This window comes from Triticum aestivum, chromosome 6A, assembly GCF_018294505.1.
Source record: "Triticum aestivum cultivar Chinese Spring chromosome 6A, IWGSC CS RefSeq v2.1, whole genome shotgun sequence".
NCBI classification, from domain to species: Eukaryota; Viridiplantae; Streptophyta; class Magnoliopsida; order Poales; family Poaceae; genus Triticum; species Triticum aestivum.
Window position 1 is genome coordinate 68,563,068 of NC_057809.1, and position 20,610 is coordinate 68,583,677.

Consider the following 20,610-nt stretch of genomic DNA (forward strand, 5'->3'; position numbering starts at 1 on the left):
ATTGATGCGAGGCCTCTTCATTCCTTTCCGTCAATGTTCTTATCCGGTGATTCTCATGAAGATTTTAACAGAGCCTCAAGGTCATCATCCTTAATTTTTTTTCATCTCCGGTGGTTTCAAGTCAAGCTTTGTTGATCATATCCTTTCCTCGTTCCAATGCTTTCTCATGCCGGTGCAATTCTTAATCGTTCACCTCTCGCTATTCAATTGTTTCGGAGTGCTTAAGATATCTCGAAGATTCATGTTTCCACTCTGCATTCGTTCAAGATCTTTCGAGGATGTTATCTCATTCAAGCCATTTAATTCAACCGGTGCTTTCTCTCTTTTAAATCATTCTACGGTGTTTTTTAGAGTGGGCCCTAACCCACAGGTCTTTTCCCAGGATCTTACCTGACTCTTCTTATTTTCCTGGAGTTACTCTCAAATTCTTTTCGGAGTTTGACGTAAGAATGATTTATCATCAGTCAAATGCTTTTCTCCAAGATCTGTCGAATTCTTTTCATCGTTGGCTCAACTTTTCCATTCTTCATTCCGGCGTGCCTCAATAATTCACGGTGGTGTCTCTCATCGTCTTTCACAACACTTGAAGACCGAAGAAGATTTTTTCTCTCAAATCTTGGCCCGTTCTCTCAAGATTCGTGGTTCTAGCGTTATGCCATCCTCTCATAATTGTTTTCGATTGTGAGATTTATTTTCACCCATCCGGAGTAATTCAGAGTATTTTTAGTTTGATTCTCCGGAGCCCATCATCTCATAATTATTCATTCCTAGCTTTCAGTTATCGTTCTCCTAATCTTACCGGTGCATCGATCAATTATCCTCTAATCAGTTCTTGATCTCTTCATTCTCATGTATCTTAATCCTCTCAAGTATCTTCATTCGTTTTCCCAATTCTTCCCGGTGTTCCTCTATCTTTCCTTTGGTCATTTTAATTCTTACGGTGGTTCATTCAAGATTTCTCTTCCTTTGTTATCATATCAATCTATTCGATGTTCCAATCCTACCGGTGGTTCGTTGAAGACCTTCTCAAGTTTGATTATATTTCTCTTAATCCTTTCTTCGAGAATAAGTTGTATGCCAAATCCGTGACTTTCATCAATTTAATTGGTGAAGGATAAGCATAATGTAATTCTTATTCTTCTTTCAGCCAAGAGATTAATTCCCTATTCTGGGGGCTCATCAAATTCTCGGTTTCATTTGTTTCATCTTTTCTTTTCTCGAAGTTTCAAGATCTCTCTTTTATCTTGTCGCAAGCTTCATCTAATCATGTCAAGGCTTCAACCTTATTCTTTTCATCCTTCACTTCTTTGTGATCATTCTTTTAACCGGAGTTCTTCATGAAGGTTCTACATGATGGTTCATCAAGGATTTATATTCCTTCTCGAAGTGTTCATTGAGGTTCTTTTTTTTAGGAGCTCAAGCATTCTTCATCTTGCATTCCGAAGTGCAATTCCTTCTACCGTATCATTGGAGGTGGTATTATGTCATTCTTGATAATTTGAGTTCATGTTTCATGATTCACAAGTTGTCAAGAATGAGATATTTTAAATCCATCAATCTCGTCATTGGAGTCATCTGGGGTGATATTTCACCTAAAGCCTTCCCGAAGGATTGTGGCTATTTATGGTGCTTATAATGACCCTAGTTCTTCTTTATCCTCCCGGTGAAATACTTCCTCGTCTCCTTGTTCTTATCAATCCAATTCTTTTTCCTGTGAGTGGCAGGTTGTCACCTCATAATTTTGAGATGTATTCCATAAGACCATATCAAGCTTATTCTTTTCGTTGTTGGTTTTCCAACAACTCCGTTCTAGCATTTGTTGTAAGCGTGCTCCCTCGAGATCTTGTTTCCCTTTGTTCATCCCATTCCATTCTTACTTTTGTTCCGGAGGCTTTGAGATGTTGCTCTCTTCAACCCATCATCTTGGTTGTCAAGGTCATGTTCGTTTCCTTCCATTTTCAGTCGAAGTGCTGCCCAAATTATACCATTCTTTCCCTCTCTATCTTGTTTTTAATCGAAGTGCTGCCCGAATTTGTTCTTCCTCGTTACTCTTCTCAAACAGAGTGTTTTCAACTTTGTTCATCTCCATTGTATTCTTTCTTTCAATGTGTACAACCTCACAAGGTTCTTTGGTTTCACTCAATTGTCAAAGAAGCAACTTAGTTTTACCTCTCCTCTTTCTCTTCCGTTTGCCCTCCGGTGCCATTCTAGATCTCTGGACGAGATCCTCTCGTAGTGGTGGAGTGTTGTAACGCCCCAAGACCGTTGCGCCAGGTGTCGTCCAGTTATTCGCCGTCGTTGCCATGTCATTTGCTTGCGTGTTGCATCTTGTCATGTCATCATGTGCATTGCATCATCATATTTTAAAACTTGCATCCGTCCGGGTTCCCCCAGTTCCGTCCGTTGTCCGTTCTGAGTCCAACCACACTTGCACGCACCCGCGGCATGTCCGGTACATTATTTTATAAGTGGCCGAAAAATGTTCTCGGAATGGGTTGAAAGTTGGCATGTGGTCTTATTATAGTGTAGATAGACCGCCTGTCAAGTTTCATCTCATTCGGAGTTCGTTTGATAGCCCAACCGTTAAACTATAGCGGCATTATAGCTGGTCTAACGTCGGACGTTTTCGGTCTCCGGAAACTGTCGCCGGGTCTCTCTCTCTTCTTTTCTCTCAGCCCAAGGCTTTCTGCACGGCCCACTACCTACCGTCGGGTCCAACCTAACCTCTCTCGTCAGCCCGCAGCCCCCCTCGCGCGCGTCCGAAATTGTCCCGAACCCGACCCGGACAGTCGTTACCGTTGGATCCGGATCATCCCCAAACATCTACAAGACATCTCAGTTTTTCTTTTTGGAATCCCTACCTATTTGTTTCTCGACCGTCCGATTATGATCGGAGGGATGAGGTAGCCCCTACCCAAAAATCCATATGCCATATATAAACAGATCAACCCTAATTTCTAGGGCAGATGTCCCATCCATCCCCACGCCGCCGCCACTCTCCCCCTCGGGATCCAAAACAAGCCAACCAACACTCCTCATGTCTCTTCCTCCTCAGGATCTCCTCCTGATCCATCCATCCAGTCGATCCCCCTCCTCGAATTGCAAACCTGGCCAACCACCGAGCACCTCCTGGATCACCACACCGCCTCCACCAGCACTTCCCTCAATCCCCACCAACCAGAGCCCCACGACCCTTCTCGACCAGCAGAGCTTGCCAGCCTCCCCTGCTGCGCCGCCAAGTTTCTCGTCAAAGGACGCCGTGGCCGTCGCCCTGTCAAGACCCGTCACCGGACCCCGTGGGACCTTGTCCGGCTCGTTCTGCCGCGCCCGCTCACGCTGGAGACCATCAGCGCTTCGACCTCCATCTCCCTGCATCGCTCTGTCGCTGCATTTGCATCGCCCCGAGTGGTCGAGCTGCTGCTATGTTTACCGCAGTTGTAGCTCATGCCCTGCCAAGCCACCGCCTCGTCCCTGCTCCAGAGGAGGACGAGCAGCGTCCCTGCCCGTTGAATGTGTCGCCCCGAGCACCATCGCCAGGCCATCCCCGTCGCCCTACCCTTCCTCCTCCCCGTTCCCTTCTCCTCCTCTCTTTCAACTCCCTCTCTGTCTCTTTACCAGGAGCGTGCAGGAGCTCCGCCCAATGCTATGGCATCCCTGGAGCCCAAGCAGCAGCCGCCCGCCTCCGGCGAGGATCGACCGTCTCCGACTGGATCCGTTGTGGATCCAGCCCTCCTGCCGCCGCCTCACCAGCCTCGCTCACGCCCAGCTCCCCTACTCGCCGGCACCAAGTCCTTGTCATCACTACTCTACTCCCTGTCGAGCAGAGGATGCCCGTTCGTCCTAGCCGCGTTGACCGCATCGATCCATGTCATCTGGGCACCCGCGGGCCGGCCTCCTCCCCATCATGGGCCGCCTTGTGCCGCCGAGGCCCAGCGCACCTCCAGATCCGGCCCAAGGCCCCCTGTGAGCAGCTTCCCATCCCCTCCAGTTTTCGGCCCAGTGGATGTTTTTTTTGGTTATGCGAATTTGCTATTTAACCAGAGTTTTACAGATTTGCAGAAAAACCCTTGCACTTCATACATATAATAACTCATCATCTATGCATCGGATTAAAATGATTTATATATGAAAGTTGCTTAGAATTTTGTGTAGTCTCATAATATGTCTTTTCCATCCATGTTCAAAATGTTTAAAATGCTGTTTGTTTAAATTTGCTTAAATTACTTGCTAAAATGATTTAATTCATAACTAATTAACCGTAGCTCGGATTTAAATAATCTTTATATGTAAATGGGGTAGAATTTTGCCTAGTTTATCATCTGACATCACTTTGCATGTTTAACAACTTTAAAATATGGTTTAGGGCAGAACAGGACCAAACCTAATATATGCACATGGGGATTTACCGGAATTGTTGTTCGTTGCTTCCGGCCTCATTTAACCTTGACTAGATAGGTAGTTTTACTTTGCTTCACCCTCTTGCCATGTTTAACAACATTTAATATTGTTGGGTAAATAAACGAGATCGAACTAAATAACTTGATGTGGTGTTTCGTCAATATGCAACCCGTTGCATATTGAGCCCCACTTAATTTGTAGGGTTGTTTGTGCACTTTACCATGCCATGCTTCATTAAACCGGACATGCATCATACTTGATTGTGCATCATGCCATGTCTATGTGTTGGTTGTTTACTATGGTGCTTGCTTCTTTCCGGTGTTGCTTCTTCGGGTTGGTTCCGATAACGTCGCGTTTGTGAGGACCCGTTCGTCTACGTCCATTTGTCTTCTTCATGGACTCGTTCTTCTTCCTTGCGGGATTTCAGGCAAGATGACCATACCCTTGAAATCACTTCTATCTTTGCTTGCTAGTTGCTCGCTCTTTTGCTATGCCTATGCTGCGATGCCTACCACTTGCTTATCATGCCTCCCAAATTGCCATGTCAAACCTCTAACCCACCATGTCCTAGAAAACCATTGATTGGCTATGTTACTGCTTTGCTCAGCCCCTCTTATAGCGTTGCTAGTTGCAGGTGAAGATTGGAGACCGTCCCTTGTTGGAACATTATTTACTTGTTGGGATATCATTATATTGCCTTGTTATCTTAATGCATCTATATACTTGGTAAAGGGTGGAAGGCTCGGCCTTATGCCTGGTGTTTTGTTCCACTCTTGCCGCCCTAGTTTCTGTCATATCGGTGTTATGTTCCCGGATTTTGCGTTCCTTACGCGGTTGGGTAATAATGGGAACCCCTTGACAGTTCGCCTTGAATAAAACTGTTCCAGCAATGCCCAACATTGGTTTTACCATTTGCCACCTAGCCTTTTCTTTCCCTTGGGTTCTGCAGACTCAGGGGTCATCATTATTTTAACCCCCCCGAGCCAGTGCTCCTCTGAGTGTTGGTCCGAACTAGAGTCCTGTGCAGCGCCCCCTCGGGGAAACTTGAGGTTTGGTTTTAGTTGTACGGAGCACTTATCTGAGTGTGCCCTGAGAACGAGATATGTGCAGCTCCTATCAGGATTTGTCGGCACATTCGGGCGATGTTGCTGGATTTGTTTTAACTTGCCGAAGTGTCTTGTAGAACCGGGATACCGAGTCTGATCGGAACGTCTTGGGAGGAGGTCTATTCCTTCATTGACCGTGAGAGCTTGTGATGGGCTAAGTTGGGACACCCCCGCAGGGATTTGAACTTTCGAAATCAGTGCCCGAGGTTATGGGCAGATGGGAATTTGTTAATGTCCGGTTGTAGAAAACCTGAAGTTGACCTTAATTAAAATGCATCAACCGCGTGTGTTGCCGTGATGGTCTCTTCCCGGCGAAGTCCGGGAAGTGAACACGGTGTTGGAGTTATGCTTGACGTAGGTTGTTTTAGGATCACTTCTTGATCATACTTTTATCGACCGTGCTTTGCCTTCTCTTCTCGCTCTCATTTGCGTATGTTAGCCACCATATATGCTAGTCGCTTGCTGCAGCTCCACCTCTTACCTTTACCTTACCCATAAGCTTAAATAGTCTTGATCGCGAGGGTGCGAGATTGCTGAGTCCCCGTGACTCACAAATACTTCCAAACCCAGCTTGCAGGTGCCGATGAGTCCATGCAGATGACGCAACCAAGCTCAGGAGGAGCTCGATGGAGATCTTGTCCTTTGTGTTGTTTTGTTCTAGTTGTCAGTAGTGGAGCCCAGTTGGGGTCGATCAGGGACCTTGTCGCATTTGGGGGTTCTTCTTTTATTTTGGTTCCGTAGTCAGACCTTGATTGTATTTGGATGTTGTAGTGCTTTATTCATGTATTTGTGTGAAGTGGCGAGTGTAAGCCAACTATGTATCTCTTTCCCTTATGTATTACATGGGTCGTGTGAAGATTACCTCACTTGCGACATTGCTTTCAATGCGGTTATGACTCTAAGTCGTGCTTCGACACGTGGGAGATATAGCCGCATCGAGGGTGTTACATATGGGCACTCCACTTGGCAACTGCCAAGCTTGGGGGAGTGCCCCGGTATCGTATCACCATCACTTTTATCTTTACCGTTTTTCTTAGTTCGATCCTTTTGGTAATATCTTGATCTAGTAGAATAAAAGTTCTTAGTATGATCTAGTTGTGAGTTTTGCTTTATCATCCTTCTATGTAATCGAGTCCGTGAGCTATATAATAAAGATTAGTGTTGAGTCAAGGGCTTGATTATTTTGCCATGATCCTAAGGGAATAAAAGAGAAGAGAAAGAAATAAAAAGAAACAAAGAGATCATGTGAATCGTATGGAGAGTAATGAGCTCACATAGAAAGAGTGTGATGAATAAAAGTTGTTGAGAGTTGACAAGCACAGTTTTGGTCATCGTTGCAATTAATAGGAAGTGATAAAGAAAGATAGGTCTTCACATCTTTTATTATTGTGAGCACTCATTAAAATATGACATGCTAAAGAGTTGACATTGGACAAGGAAGACAACATAATGGATTATGTTTTCTTACATCTGAGCTGAATTATATTGTCTTGGATCTTCCAACATGATGAGCTTTCCTTTCCCCCTCATGCTAGCCAAATTCATTGCACCAAGTAGAGATACTACTTGTGCTTCTAAATACCCTTAAACCAGTTTTGCCATGAGAGTCCACTATACCTACCTATGGATTGAGTAAGATCCTCTAAGTAAGTTGTCATCGGTGCAAGCAATAAAAATTGCTCTCTAAATATGTATGACTTATTAGTGTGGGAGAAAATAAGCTTTATACGATCGTGTGATATGGAAGAAATAAAAGCGACAGACTGCATAATAAAGGTCCATATCACAAGTGGCAATATAAAGTGACATTCTTTCGCATTAAGATTTTGTGCATCCAACCATAAAAGCGCATGACAACCTCTGCTTCCCTCTGCGAAGGGCCTATCTTTTACCTTTATCTCCTACATTGCATAAGAGTCATTGTGATTTTCACCCTTCCTTTTTACACTTTATCCTTTGGCAAGCACAATATGTTGGAAAGATCCTGGTATATATGGCTAATTGGATGTGAGTTTTCATGAACTATTACTATTGGCATTACCCTTGAGATAAAATGTTGGGAGGCAAAACTATAAGCCCCTATCTTTCTCTGTGTCCGATTAAAACTCCATACCCATAAGTATTGCGTGAGTGTCAACAATTGTGAAAGATTATATGATAGTTGAGTATGTGGACTTGCTGAAAAGCTCTTATACATTGAATCTTTCCTATGTTATGATAAATTGCAATTGCTTCAATGACTGAGATTGTAGTTTGTTAGTTTTCAATGAAGTTTACGATTCATACTTGATATTGTGATTGAATTATTACTCTAGCATTAGAGATTATATGACAAAGAATTATATGAGTTGCTGTTCTAAGAATGATCATGATGCCCTCATGTCCGTATTTTATTTTTATCGACACCTCTATCTCTAAACATGTGGACATATTTTTTGATTTCGGCTTTTCGCTTGAGGACAAGTGAGGTCTAAGCTTGGGGGAGTTGATACGTCCATTTTGCATCATGCTTTTATATCCATATTTATTGCATTATGGGATGTTATTACACATTATGTCACAATACTTATACCTATTCTCTCTTATTTTATAAGGTTTACATAAAGAGGGAGAATGCCGGCAGCTGGGATTCTGAGTTGGAAAAGGAGCAAATATTAGAGACCTATTCTGCACAACTCCAAAAGTCTTAAAACTTCACGGAAGATGTTTTCCAAATATATAAAAAATACTGAGAACACCAGGGGTGCCACACCCTTCCCATGAGGGTGGGGGCGCGCCCTACCCCCTGGGCGCGCCCCCTACCTCGTGGGCCCCTTGGTGGCCCTCTGGTGGCCATCTTCTGCTATATGGAGTCTTTCGATGGAAAAAAAATCATAAGCCATCTTCACGGACGAACTCCGCCGCCACGAGGCGGAACCTTGGTGGAACCAATCTAGGGCTCTGGCGGAGCTATTCTGCCGGGGAAACTTCCCTCCCGGAGGGGGAAATCATCGCCGTCGTCATCACTAACGTTCCTCTCATCGCGAGAGGGCAATCTCCATCAACATCTTCATCAGCACCATCTCATCTCAAAACCCTAGTTCATCTCTTGTATCCAATTCTTGTCTCTAAGTCCGGGATTGGTGCTAGTAGGTTGCTAGTAGTGTTAATTACTCCTTGTAGTTGATGCTAGTTGGTTTAACATATTAATACCCCTCTGATTATGAACATGTTTATGCTTTGTGAGTAGTTACTTTTATTCCTGAGGACATGGGAGAAGTCTTGCTATTAGTAGTCATGTGAATTTGGTATTCGTTCGATAGATTGATGAGATGTATGTTGTCTCTCCTCTAGTGGTGTTATGTGAACGTCGACTACATGACACTTCACCATTGTTTGGGCCTAGAGGACGGCATTGGGGAGTAATAAGTAGATGATCGGTTGCTAGAGTGACAGAAGCTTAAACCCTACTTTATGCGTTGCTTCATAAGGGGTCGATTTGGATCCATATGTTTCATGCTATGGTTAGGTTTACCTTAATACTTTTATTGTAGTTGCGGATGCTTGCAATAAAGGTTAATCATAAGTGGGATGCTTGTCCAAGTAAGGGCAGCACCCAAGCACCGGTCCACCCATATACCAAATTATCAAAGTATCGAATGCGAATCATATGAACGTGATGAAAACTAGCTTGACGATATTCCCATGTGTCATCGGGAGCGCTTTACATCATATAAGAGTTTGTCCAGACTTGTCCTTTGCTACAAAAAGGATTGGGCCACATTGCCGCACCTTATTTACTTTTGTTACTTGTTGCTCGTTACAAATTATCCTATCACAAAACTATCTGTTACCACTTATTTCAGTATTTGCAGAGAATACCTTACTGGAAACCGCTTATCATTTCCTTCTGCTCCTCGTTGGGTTCGACACTCTTACTTATCGAAAGGACTACGATAGATCCCCTATACTTGTGGGTCATCAAGTATATCACTAGATTTCTACATAGCTGTAGTTTTTAAAAATATATATATATTGTCACACTAGTAAAGGTGCCCGTGCGTTGCAACGGGGCATACATATTCGAATGATTCAACACCATATGGACCCCCTGCAAAAAAACATCATATGGACCCTCATCTATCTCAGGTGGCATTGTCAATTTTTTTTTACCATTAAACTACTAATCTTCTTCTCTTCCTCCTTCTCCTTCACCACTACTCTTCATGTGCTGGCTGGGCTCTAATTTGAAACTATAGCCTTATAGGAGGCAAATATGTGCTACAAAAATATTACATGTGCTTAAACCATAGACCGTGAGATCCATAATAAGGCATAAGAAAATGTGTAGAAAGCTCACCATGTGGGCTGCTTGCTTTCCATGTGGGCTGGACTAATTCCTCTTTTGCTTTTTACTTAGATTTGCAAAGACTACTGAAGATGGAGTATCATTAACATGCAATGGCCAAAATAAGAGTTTCCGGAAAATAAAGTAATGCATCTGGTAAACATTTGAGCTACTCTGCCTCCATGTTGCTAGCACACTGCAATTTTGGCACGTTGGTGTCTTGTACCTGGCACTCGCAAGAAAAGAGTGATGTGATATTCTATCAGACACATTGGACTCAGTTTTTTGTTGGCAAAGGTAGGGAGTTGATGTTGGCAACGAAGAGAAGATCCACAATTTGAAATAAGCACAAAACGTGTAACTTAAAAGCTAATAATACTACCTTCTGCCTCGAGACTTCGTTAAACCATCATTTTGTCAATCATTAAATAAACAACATTAACGGAGGGAGCATGTAATCCTTGCTGATGAAGTAATACTTTATTCTGCAAAAACATGCTACTTTTGTCATAAATAAGGCAAAACCACCAACAATAATGTGAAATATATAGACACATTTTTTTGTGAGTGATATAGACACTTAACCTAAGTAACACTATAGAAATAATTTTTAAAAGGTCGAATACACATTCTTCATGGAACCAGGGACTTTTGTCTATTAACAAAATTAAATCTTGGGACAAAGCTTTCGCTGGTGTAAATGCACGCGACAATCAGCTGGGAACTCGCAGGGATCCTTCCTAGTTGATTTGGTGCTCATCCGGAAAAAAAGATTGTAGCCAATGCTAGCACGGTTAGCACACATAGCAACATCCAGCAGCTTCCCCTTAAATCTCTATCAAATATAAATAAAACTCCAGCAGCTTCTAGTCGGTAGTAGCAACAATTTCATCATTAGAAAAAAGCACACAAGTCCCCATCGAGGAGCCATCTCACCGCTCCTTCCCCGCCTCCCTGCCATGGCCGCCCCTGCAAAAAAACGAAACACTGCCTCAAAATAGCCATTCACACACGCACACAGAGAGGAGCAGGAGCCCCATGCGCCGCACCTCCGCTTCCTCCCCGCCGGCGACCAGCACCATGGCCGCCGCCGCCCTTTGCCGTCCGCGCCATACTGCCTCTGGTTCTGCCATCTCCGCCCCTGCCTCGCTCCACCTCTTCTCGATGCGACCACGACCACGGGATCTTGCGGGTGGACGACGAAAGAGGCCGAGGATGGAGGCAGGTTGCGACACGTCCGCCGGCCGCCGCGAAGCCTCCTACGGCATGCTCGCCCACGAGCCCACTCGGAGCTGTCGCCGCCGTCCACCACTCTCGAAAGGAAGTGTCTGGATAAGACAGAACAAAAGATAGCTGCTTTACTATTAGGAGAAGATATAATATATGTTTAGATAGTTAAATCGTCGATATAGAACTACGCGAATGACTCATTCACCGAGACCGAGGTAGTATAAATAGCGTTATAAGCGCCAAATAGGGTATGTGTGTGCTTTGTCTCGTGCCTGAAACTCGCACCAACAAACGCATGTAGTCGGGTTTGCACGAAAACAAGAAAGTATGATGATAGCTAGCAGATTCAAAATCTGGCCAAATCCCTATTCAGAGCGTTAAGCGCCACTTAGCATTTTTTCCGCCAGCGAGTGCCCATGCTGGAAGGACCGCTGTGTTAGATGGGATGGCCATTTGGCTTCCTTTTGGATGGTTCGAGGACGCTCCCGCAGCTTGAGTAGAGCCTGTTTATTTTCTTTGCATTTTGTGTTTCGTTTTCTGTTATGTTTTTCTTCATTTTCCCCTTCAAATGCGTAGTGTTTTTTTTTTCATGTTCATGATTTTTTAAAAAATTGTGAAGGTCCTCAAATTCGTGATCTTTTTTAAAAATTGTGAAGTTTCTTTCAAATGCACAGTTTTTTTATTCAAGTTGGTGTACATTTTCTAAATACATGGAAGTTTTTTAAATCCACAAACTGTTTTGAAATTCATGAACAGTTTTTCAAATCCATGAACTGTTTTCATATCCATTAACTTTTTTTCACAAAATGGTTTCAAATTTGGAAATTTAAAAGTTATCAGTCAAGGCGAGAGGTCTGCAGTAAAGGTGAGCAAGCCAGCTTATTGAAAAGAAAAGGAACAGATAAGCAGTATTAACGGGCCTTGGCCAAGGTCAATCAGTAGTGGGAGCCAGGAGGAAAACTGGCACTATGTGCCCTGATATACTAAGCACCTTGAATTGTACAAGGGCCTGAGGAGCTCTCCAAAATCTGCCTGAATTGAACTCAAACAGCATGTTTCAAGGGTGTCCAGATATATACAAAACAAATATCAAAAGTCGACCTAAGTCTGAAGTCTAAAGAAGCCTACGAAAGAAGTAATATGCGCCCATTAGACAGTAGACACGACATCAACCACCTGATGGTCAAGATGCACAGAGGACCGGCTGGACCAACAAACAAACCGTCACTCACTGCTCTGCAGCCACAACATCACCATTGGACGGTAGAGATGCACAGAGGATCATGGGAACCAAGAACAAACTGCTAACTACTGGTTTCGCTGCAGCGACAAGTTACTCAAGCCTGCCACAAGTTCATCAATGTTTATCTCGCTCAGAGCCTTGGCTGCGTCACCAGGAGGCGGATACGTGGCATCCTGAGGCTTGCCCTTGAGGAGTTTCTTGAGGTCCTTGATGAGTTCGAGCTCGCTCTCATCCTCGGAGAACGACACGTCTAGATCCCAAACCTTGAAGATAGAATCCCTTGACTCTGCCTGCTCGATGACTTCAGATGAAACCAGCTCATCTGCAGTGTATCCGTCCATTTGCCTGCCATGCTCATCTGCACCTCTAATTACATTTGTACCGTCCCCAACCTCAGTAGCATCCTTGTCATCATCGCTATTGCCTTGTTGCTCCATGTCTACATTATCATCCTGAGTATCTTTTTCCACATGCAGAGTGTGGGATTCTGCCTCTGAAAGTACATGGGTGCCTTGGTCAAGCATGACCTCAGTGGTATCACGGGAATCTTCCATTGGCTCTTGAAGGGAGTCAAGCAAGGCTTGCTTCATTGCACCCCAGTCTTCATCTGACAGTTCAGAAGTCTGCACAAAACACGAATCAGCCCAAGCTGCCTCCTCAGGTGAAAGTTCGACTTCCTTTTCATTTGACTTAATTGATTCCAAAATAGCAGGCAAGAAATCATCGGATCCGGAAGTCACAGCCTGCTCTTCGTCTAGATTTGGTTCAGTGAGCAGAGCTGAGATATCTCCATCTTCAGAAATCATGGTCATTCACCGCAATGAGCAGCACCTTAGCAAGCAAGGGGTGTACAGCACCTGAAAAATTGAATTGACAATGGGGAAATTGGTTCATAAGGCTAGAGAAGAGGCAGCACAGACATACATATGTAAGATAGATGTAATCAGATCATGAAAGTTTAGTGTAAAAGATGAAGCCTGGGAAAATGCCATCGTATTTAACTAGAGCAAAGATAAAAGAGGGAAGTAGTTATTTCTGTGATTAATTGTGATAATCAGCTTCTCAGCAGAGCAGCAAACTAGTGATCAAGTAAAACAAAATGAGCTGGTCAAGCATGGCTACCATAGAGCACATTAGTTCAGCACACCTGAGATCAAGATAAAGAATCAACTTCTATAGAGATTATGAGCTCAATCAACAGGCACGCACCAAATGATACTTATCAGTAACTCTTATTAAGGCACAAGGTGGACCATGCCCGTATAATTTCTAAAATGGGAGCCTGCCACAAAATCTGGTAGTATTATCCTGAACGTGACAAAGTATTTTCCAAGTTGAGTCAAAAGCTCCTGCCAAGGATTCCAACATGTATGCCAACCAAAATTTGTAGATTAGATTTGCTGTCATTGACGATTGTACTGACAAGCCTGAGGGAGAGAGAGTACAGGACACAAAGCAAAGCAAAAAAAAAAAAACTTGCATATAAATGTCTTAAGCTACATTCAGAGAATGCAGAATTATACTGTATTCCTGGTCATATCTGACAAACAATATGCCAAAGAGCAGGAAGAAAATAAATAAGATCAAACAAAGGACTGCGTTTAAATGAACTCATTGATCAGTCAGTGCTCAGCATCACATTTGTACAAGCTAAATTGCAGCAGAACTGCAGACTCTGAAGCAACCCTGAAGGGTGTTGCCCACCACCTCCAATAATAATCCATAAAAGAGGTGCCATTGCCATTTCAAACTAATGTCCGAACAAATAAAACTACGAAGGAATTCCGAGCACTAGGAACTAGATGGCAGAAAGGTTCTGCGACATTTTTATGTTTGGGGGAAAAAAGGATCTGCGCAAACCTCATGCAGCCATTCCATCCCTAAATCGCACGGGGATTCGGTGCCGAAATCGCGACAGGCGGTCTACTGGACCAAAGGAACGTGCAACGCCCCTGCAGAATGTTCTAACAACCAGCCGAAAGAATCAAGATCAAATCAAATCCTAGGGTTTGGATTTGGGGTTTCTATGGTTCGTCGCAGAACAGGTGTGCCTTTCTAGGGTCCTAAGGCTCTTCACATCCGTAAGGTAAGATATTACCGGAAAGATAAAATTGCACAAAGCCTATGATCCAACACGATTCTAGATTTCTAGGTGAAAGGAGGAGGGAGCGGCGGCGGCACCTTGTGGCTGCAGAGATGCGGAGAGGCCGAGCGAGGGCTCCTCGAGTTCCGCTCGGTCGCACCGATGTCGAAGAGGGAGGCGAGACGTCGCTCGCTCTCAATCAATCAGGGGCGCTCCGGCACGGCGAGCCTCCTTTTCCGTCCGCCGTGGTACGGTGCGCGCGGCGTCGTGGAGTCGCCGGGGCGCAGGGAAAGGGGATGGAGTCGTTCTGAGAGACCGGTGGGCTGGCTCCGTGTAGACGCGTGTGGGTTGCTCCCGAAACGCGCGGTGGTGTTTAGCACAGAGGTGTCGCTAAACGTGCGGTGGGCCGGCCCAACACCGGAAAAAAATCGGTGCTAGCTCAAAACCGGTTGGAAAAAAAATGGTGGTTCCTGTCTCCAAAGAAACCAACTACATTTCCTTTTACAGATTTTTAAAAATCATGAGTAAAAATGTTCATGTATTAGAAAAACCTAAATGATAAGTGCCACACATGGGGCACAAAGTAATACCGTCCTGACGTTTTTTTACACTAAGAGCATCTCTAACAGCCCCTGTATAGCCGAGAGATCATAGGTTTGACGGATGAATTCTTGTGCCGCCGAACAGAAACCGTATTTGAAAACATAAACTTTAAAAGAAAGCATTCGCGGGTGAAATTGAAGAACACATACTACATGCATAATTTGATCATAGGTACATTTGAAAAGTTATATTACATTGCGATGCCGCCGTACTCTAATCTAGGCAAAATCAGAGCTTACCAAAGCTCTCTGGGTGCAGCGGTGACCCTGCGCCGGCGGCGGTGCTCACTGGTCGGAGGAGGAGGACACAAGGTTGATGTACTTCTTGTCTTGCTCCTCCTGCTCGCGGCGCCATGCAGCTTGCTTCTTGTCGAACTCGCACGCGGTGGCGAGCGCCTGCTCAAAGAGAAGGCCGCTGAGCTCCTCGTCCCACCAGCGACACGCGTCCTCCTCCTCCTGCTCGCGTGCAGTGCGCTCGACGAGCGCCGCCTCGAAGGCGTCCGTGCCAGGCCCGCGAGGTAGTCCTCGGGCTGATGACGCCGCGACCGCACGACCACTTCTCCACCGGCTCGATCTTGACGGTGCGGAGCTCCTTCTTCGGCTCGATCTTGACGTCGTGGAGCTAGCCGGACTCTCTCTCTCCCTCTTCACCGGAAGTAGCCCCGCGCCGAAAGAGCTCCCCGCACCGGAGCGCCTCACAGGCCGTACTCCTCCGTCTTGCAGCGGAGGAGGGAGTCCGGCACCGGGAGCCCGTACTTGGTGTAGCGCTTGGCCGCACGCTTGGGCATCACGTCGGAGGTGACGCAACGCCTGCGCTCCGGGTCTTTGCCGCCACCGCGCCGGCCGGAGCTCCACATCGCTGCAAACCGGAGGGCGGGGGTGGTGGATTTCTCACCGGCGAAGAGAAATTGGAGAGGGGAATGGGGAATCACGGCGGCGGGGGGATAGGGTTTTGGTCTATATACTCGCGACGTCAGGGGTGTGTGTGTGTGTTGCGGGCCACCGTAAAATTACTTACGGGCCGGGTGACTATACGGGCTCTGGTCTGGCCCAAAAACCGGGCTAAACCCATATGGTCGCCGGAATTTTACAGTTCGCGCGAGTATACGGGTCTGTTAGAGATGCTCTAAAGTTGTCACCCAAAAACAAAACAAACCTAAAAAAATTGAAACTTGTCATCCAAAGAGAAAAGTTGCCATGCTTTACAATTAAAGTTGTCATCCTCTTATAACTAAACTTGCCATAAAAAAACGTCAAAGCGGAATTGCTTCGTGGCACATATGTGATACTTATCAGGGTCCTAAAAAATTATAAAGTAAAAGAAGAAACAGAGAATAACACAATAAAGTCGTTTTTAGAAAAGAAAGAAAGGAAAACTGATAGAGCCAGCTGTGCTCGCAGCGTCGAAGCTCCAAAGTTGGGCACATCGCGAGATAGACGATTAACCCTAATCCTAATCGCAAAAAAAAACCTATGCTCATTCGTATTAGAAAAAGTACCATATTCTAGATGAAATGCTCCATCAAAAACACTTAGGCCCTATTCTTCGACGACACCAAATCCTCAATTTTGCTCTTACTCCACTAGTTATCATTGCTTTCTTTCATGATCAAATATTTCAATATTTCCATTCAAGAAATATGCATGACCAACAGGCAGGCGGCTAGGGTAAATTCTCCCCTCCAAGCTTCACAAGTGAGCCCGTAGATTCGCCTTCCCCCTGCTTGCCGCTCCGGCGGGTGGTGGTGGAGAGGGAAATCTCGGTGCCTCTGCTCAGGTTAGTAGTTTAGGCTATGGTTTTTTAGTTCTCACAGGTGCGGTGTTTTTTCTTCGAGTTTGTCTTCCGGGCTTCGATCCTCCTCGGATTCGTCCGTTTGGACGTAGTCGATGGAGCTCCACGATAGATTTCTGCCGTCTTTTTAGGGCAATGAGGTTAGAGTTTCTCATCATGCGGCGACATTTAATGTCAGGTGCTTTAGATCTATGCAAGGGGTTCAACGATGTTGACTGCGCCTTCAGGGTGTTGGTCCTTAGGGGCACGTGCACGATGACTTCTTGGCTGTCATCGACAAAGTCAATCCGGCTCAAATAGGGGAGCGGCATCGGCGGCGCGTTTTTGCGGCAATAGTTATCATTGGATGGTCTCAGAATCTCGCTATAATTTTCGTTATGTCTGAGATGCTTTGTATTTTCGGTGCATTTTTATAATAGATCCGACACTTTTCACAAAAGAAAAAACAGGTAGGAGGTGCTCCTTCCATGGTCATGCCAGGTTTCAAATGCATGCAAATGTGTCTCGATAGAAATATGCGTAGCAAAAGTTTTATCTATCTTCCTATTCAACCCGGATATAGGTATCTCTACTACTATAGTGCAAGAAATTTTGAACTTGTTTTAGCCATCAGTCATGACGTAGAGGCAATTATTAGCCGTTGATTTTTTCGACGGACTGAATCTCTACCGTTTATCACAGTCAACTCAATTGATCCAACGGTTGTAGTCTCCAAGATTCGCTTATGCAGTCGCGCGCCAAAACGAGGCTGGCGAGTTTTTTTTCGAGAGTCATCGAGGCACCGCGGAGCTGCACCTGCAGTTGCACAGCTTGCCTCGTCACGTGATGGTGATGAGAAAAGTTGCCAGCCAAGTATCAAAGATCTTCTCTTGCTGATTTTCGTGCAAGGAAAGGGATGTTATTTGCAGTTTGATCAAGACACCACATGTTTAGCACGTGCCGTATACTAGTATGTTTAGGGACTTTTATGTTGCGTTTGCACATGTGATATACAAGGGGAGAGAAAAAAAAAGACGCCGATAAGTGTTACATGTGTGGGCGTTAGGGGGTCTGCCTATACATTTTGTATGGTGTATAAAAAGAACAGCTCACACATTTATGTGTGGGCAAAACAAGTAATGCTCACACACCTCTTTTTTCCCTCCCGATCCTTCTCACACGTGTGCGTGTGGGCGAAATAGATAACGCCCACACGCCCCGTACGTCAGGCCTCGTACCTCGTGGTCCCGCACGCCCCGCGTGATAGTCACCGCGTGTCCCGTAGTTGCTATGGTTCAGACCCTCATCCATGTTCGTTTAACTGTAGTTGCCATGTCGCTGAACTTCGGTTGCCATGTCGGACAACTACAATTGCCATGGTTGCTCAACTGCAGTTACCATGTATGGTCTGGTCTACTGCAGTTGCCATGATTTCAAAACTTTAGAAGTTGTCACCCACTAACACTAGGCAGTTGCCGTGTAGCACTACAAAAAGGCATGGCAAAAAACATGTTCGGGTAAAAGAGAGAGTTGCCGTGTGCTCACAAGCACGCTAGGGCAGTTGCCATGTAAAGAGGAAGAGGGCCATCTGCTTACGTGCATGCTAGGGCAGTTGCCATGGTCCAGACCCTCGTCCATGTTCGTTTAACTGTAATTGCCATGTCGCTGAACTTCGGTCGCTATGTCAGACAACTACAATTGCCATGGTTGCTCAACTGCAGTTACCATGTATGATCTGGTCTACTGCAGTTGCCATGATTTCAAAACTTTAGAAGTTGCCACCCACTAACACTAGGCAGTTGCCGTGTAGCACTACAAAAAGGCATGGTAAAAAAACATGTTCGAATAAAAGAGAGAGTTGTCGTGTGCTCACAAGCACGCTAGGGCAGTTGCCATGTAAAGAGGAAGAGGGCCATCTGCTTACGTGCACGCTAGGACAGTTGCCATGTACCACGCAAAAACACATGGCAACTCGGGTAAAAGAGAGTTGTCATCTGCTTACAAGCAAAGCTAGGGCAGTTGCCATGTACTGTGCAGAAACACATGGCAACTGCCAGCTTTGGGTGTGGGTGAGGAGACGGGTGTGTGGGCGAAGTGATAAACGCCCACACACCAGCCCCCTCTGCATGCGTGAAAACTGGTGTGTGGGCGAATTGTTAAACACCCACACACCAGCCACCCGTGTGGTGAAAAAGGACGTGTGGGCGGCCGGATGAATGTCCACACACTAGCTTAGTCCTATGTGGCACACAAAAACTGTTAGAACGCGCCAAGATTCATGCATAATTGGTTGGACGAGGATCCATACATGTGAGCGGGTTTCCAGACGCCCACACGTGTGGGAGTTAGTGTTTTCGAAAAAAAATCATACAATAATGATTGTTATTTTCAGTTTTCTGGAACACCTGTAGAGTGACAATGGGACGGCAAGACATAGCACGATACATAGCTTAACTTTGCACCTGTACCTACTACCTAATGCAGTGGAGATGAGCATAACATGATACACAGCTTATCCTAATAGCCTTGCACCTGTTGGAAATATGAGCAAATTACTACGAGATTTAATCCGAATAAACAGAAGATAAATCATGACCATAGTAGCAGAGATTAAACTAATCATGCGAACTAGCATAGCAAATGAAATATCACATCTAGGGCACATACTAGAAGCATGAATTCTACCACGATCTCGAACAGGAAGGATAGAATCACATACGGTGCAGCGGGTGCAGCACCGCCGGCGTTGACGTTGTCGCCCATGTCGTCGAGGACGAGGTTGCCGAGGTCGGGGAAGAAGTCGTCGTTCGCGAAGTCGTCGCTGCCAGCAGTCGCGTGAGTGCGCTCCCCAAAAATCTGATCGCCCCTCTCCCGTACAGGATCACGAGAGGCGGGGTTCCGGAGGCCTATTGTCCCTTCTCGTGGTGCACGCTGGAAGGAGGGATGGAGAAGACTTGCTTGGCGGTGCAATGATCTGGAACAGTGGTGAGAAACCATACGAAGCGGCGGCAGCTAGGGTAGACGTCTGCCTGACTATATAGTGCGTGCCGGGTAGGTCGTGGGAGTAAACCCCACGTCCGAGTCGTCACGATCCAAAAGAATCGAAAACGGTTCAGTAATTAACGCGTCCGTTAATTATTAATTAATAACTCATTAATTTTCCCATGCAGCAAAAATATAGACAACGTGCATAGCTCTGTCCTCGGCTCGGCTCAATCCCGCAACCCGCGGCGCGTCGTGACGAGGCGTGGCGTGGCGAGGCGAGCGAGTAGGTCTCCTCTTCTCATGCTCATACAAGTGGTAGAAGAGCTCACCTTATAAAAAGGTGCAACTCTCTCTCAACTTTCGAGGTGGGACTAAACTTTAGCCTCACTCACTCCACTCACATGTGTGCATGAATGGGCCAAGAGAATTTCAGAATTTTAGTTGGGCTTTGGGCCAAAGGCCTACTAGCAAAATTCCAACAATCCCTCACAAAGTCTCATTGGCACATCTCATCATTTAGTTCCAAAACATTGTTTTATATATCGGTGCTTAGTGGAGACTGTGAAGTTGAACTTCCACTTAGAAATTTATGCTACACTAGATCACAACTTGAATAGTGGACTATGCCTTGAACTATAAGTTTTCTGTGAAACCAGTTTCACACAAATTCTTGACCGATACTAGGCTGCCGCAAGGATTCCCCGCGGGTGGAGCGTATACGTCATACTCCAAGGCCTTTCATGAATTTATTAGAGAACACCCAATTCTCACAGACTGCGACGTTAACAGTCAAATTCATATAGGTGTGTTCCTCAGAAGATGTTCTGCAGGACAACATCTCTGCTTACCCGAATAAGCCACTTGG

General features: G+C 45.4%; 1 protein-coding gene across 1 annotated transcript; it reads right to left on the reverse strand.

The window, feature by feature from the left end:
• Positions 1-12,003: 12,003 nt before the first annotated feature.
• On the reverse strand, positions 12,004-14,718 carry LOC123132085 (uncharacterized). Its single transcript, XM_044551845.1, has 2 exons — positions 14,486-14,718; positions 12,004-13,161 (listed from the first exon to the last, which is right to left on the reverse strand). Exon 2 carries the CDS (start codon positions 13,114-13,116, stop codon positions 12,370-12,372), a length of 747 nt encoding a protein of 248 aa, XP_044407780.1. The 5' UTR covers positions 13,117-13,161; positions 14,486-14,718; the 3' UTR covers positions 12,004-12,369.
• Positions 14,719-20,610: the final 5,892 nt, after the last annotated feature.

Excerpts from the sequence above, each read along its gene's own strand:
- LOC123132085 (XM_044551845.1), bottom strand. The coding sequence starts at position 13,116 with ATGACCATGATTTCTGAAGATGGAGATATCTCAGCTCTGCTCACTGAA.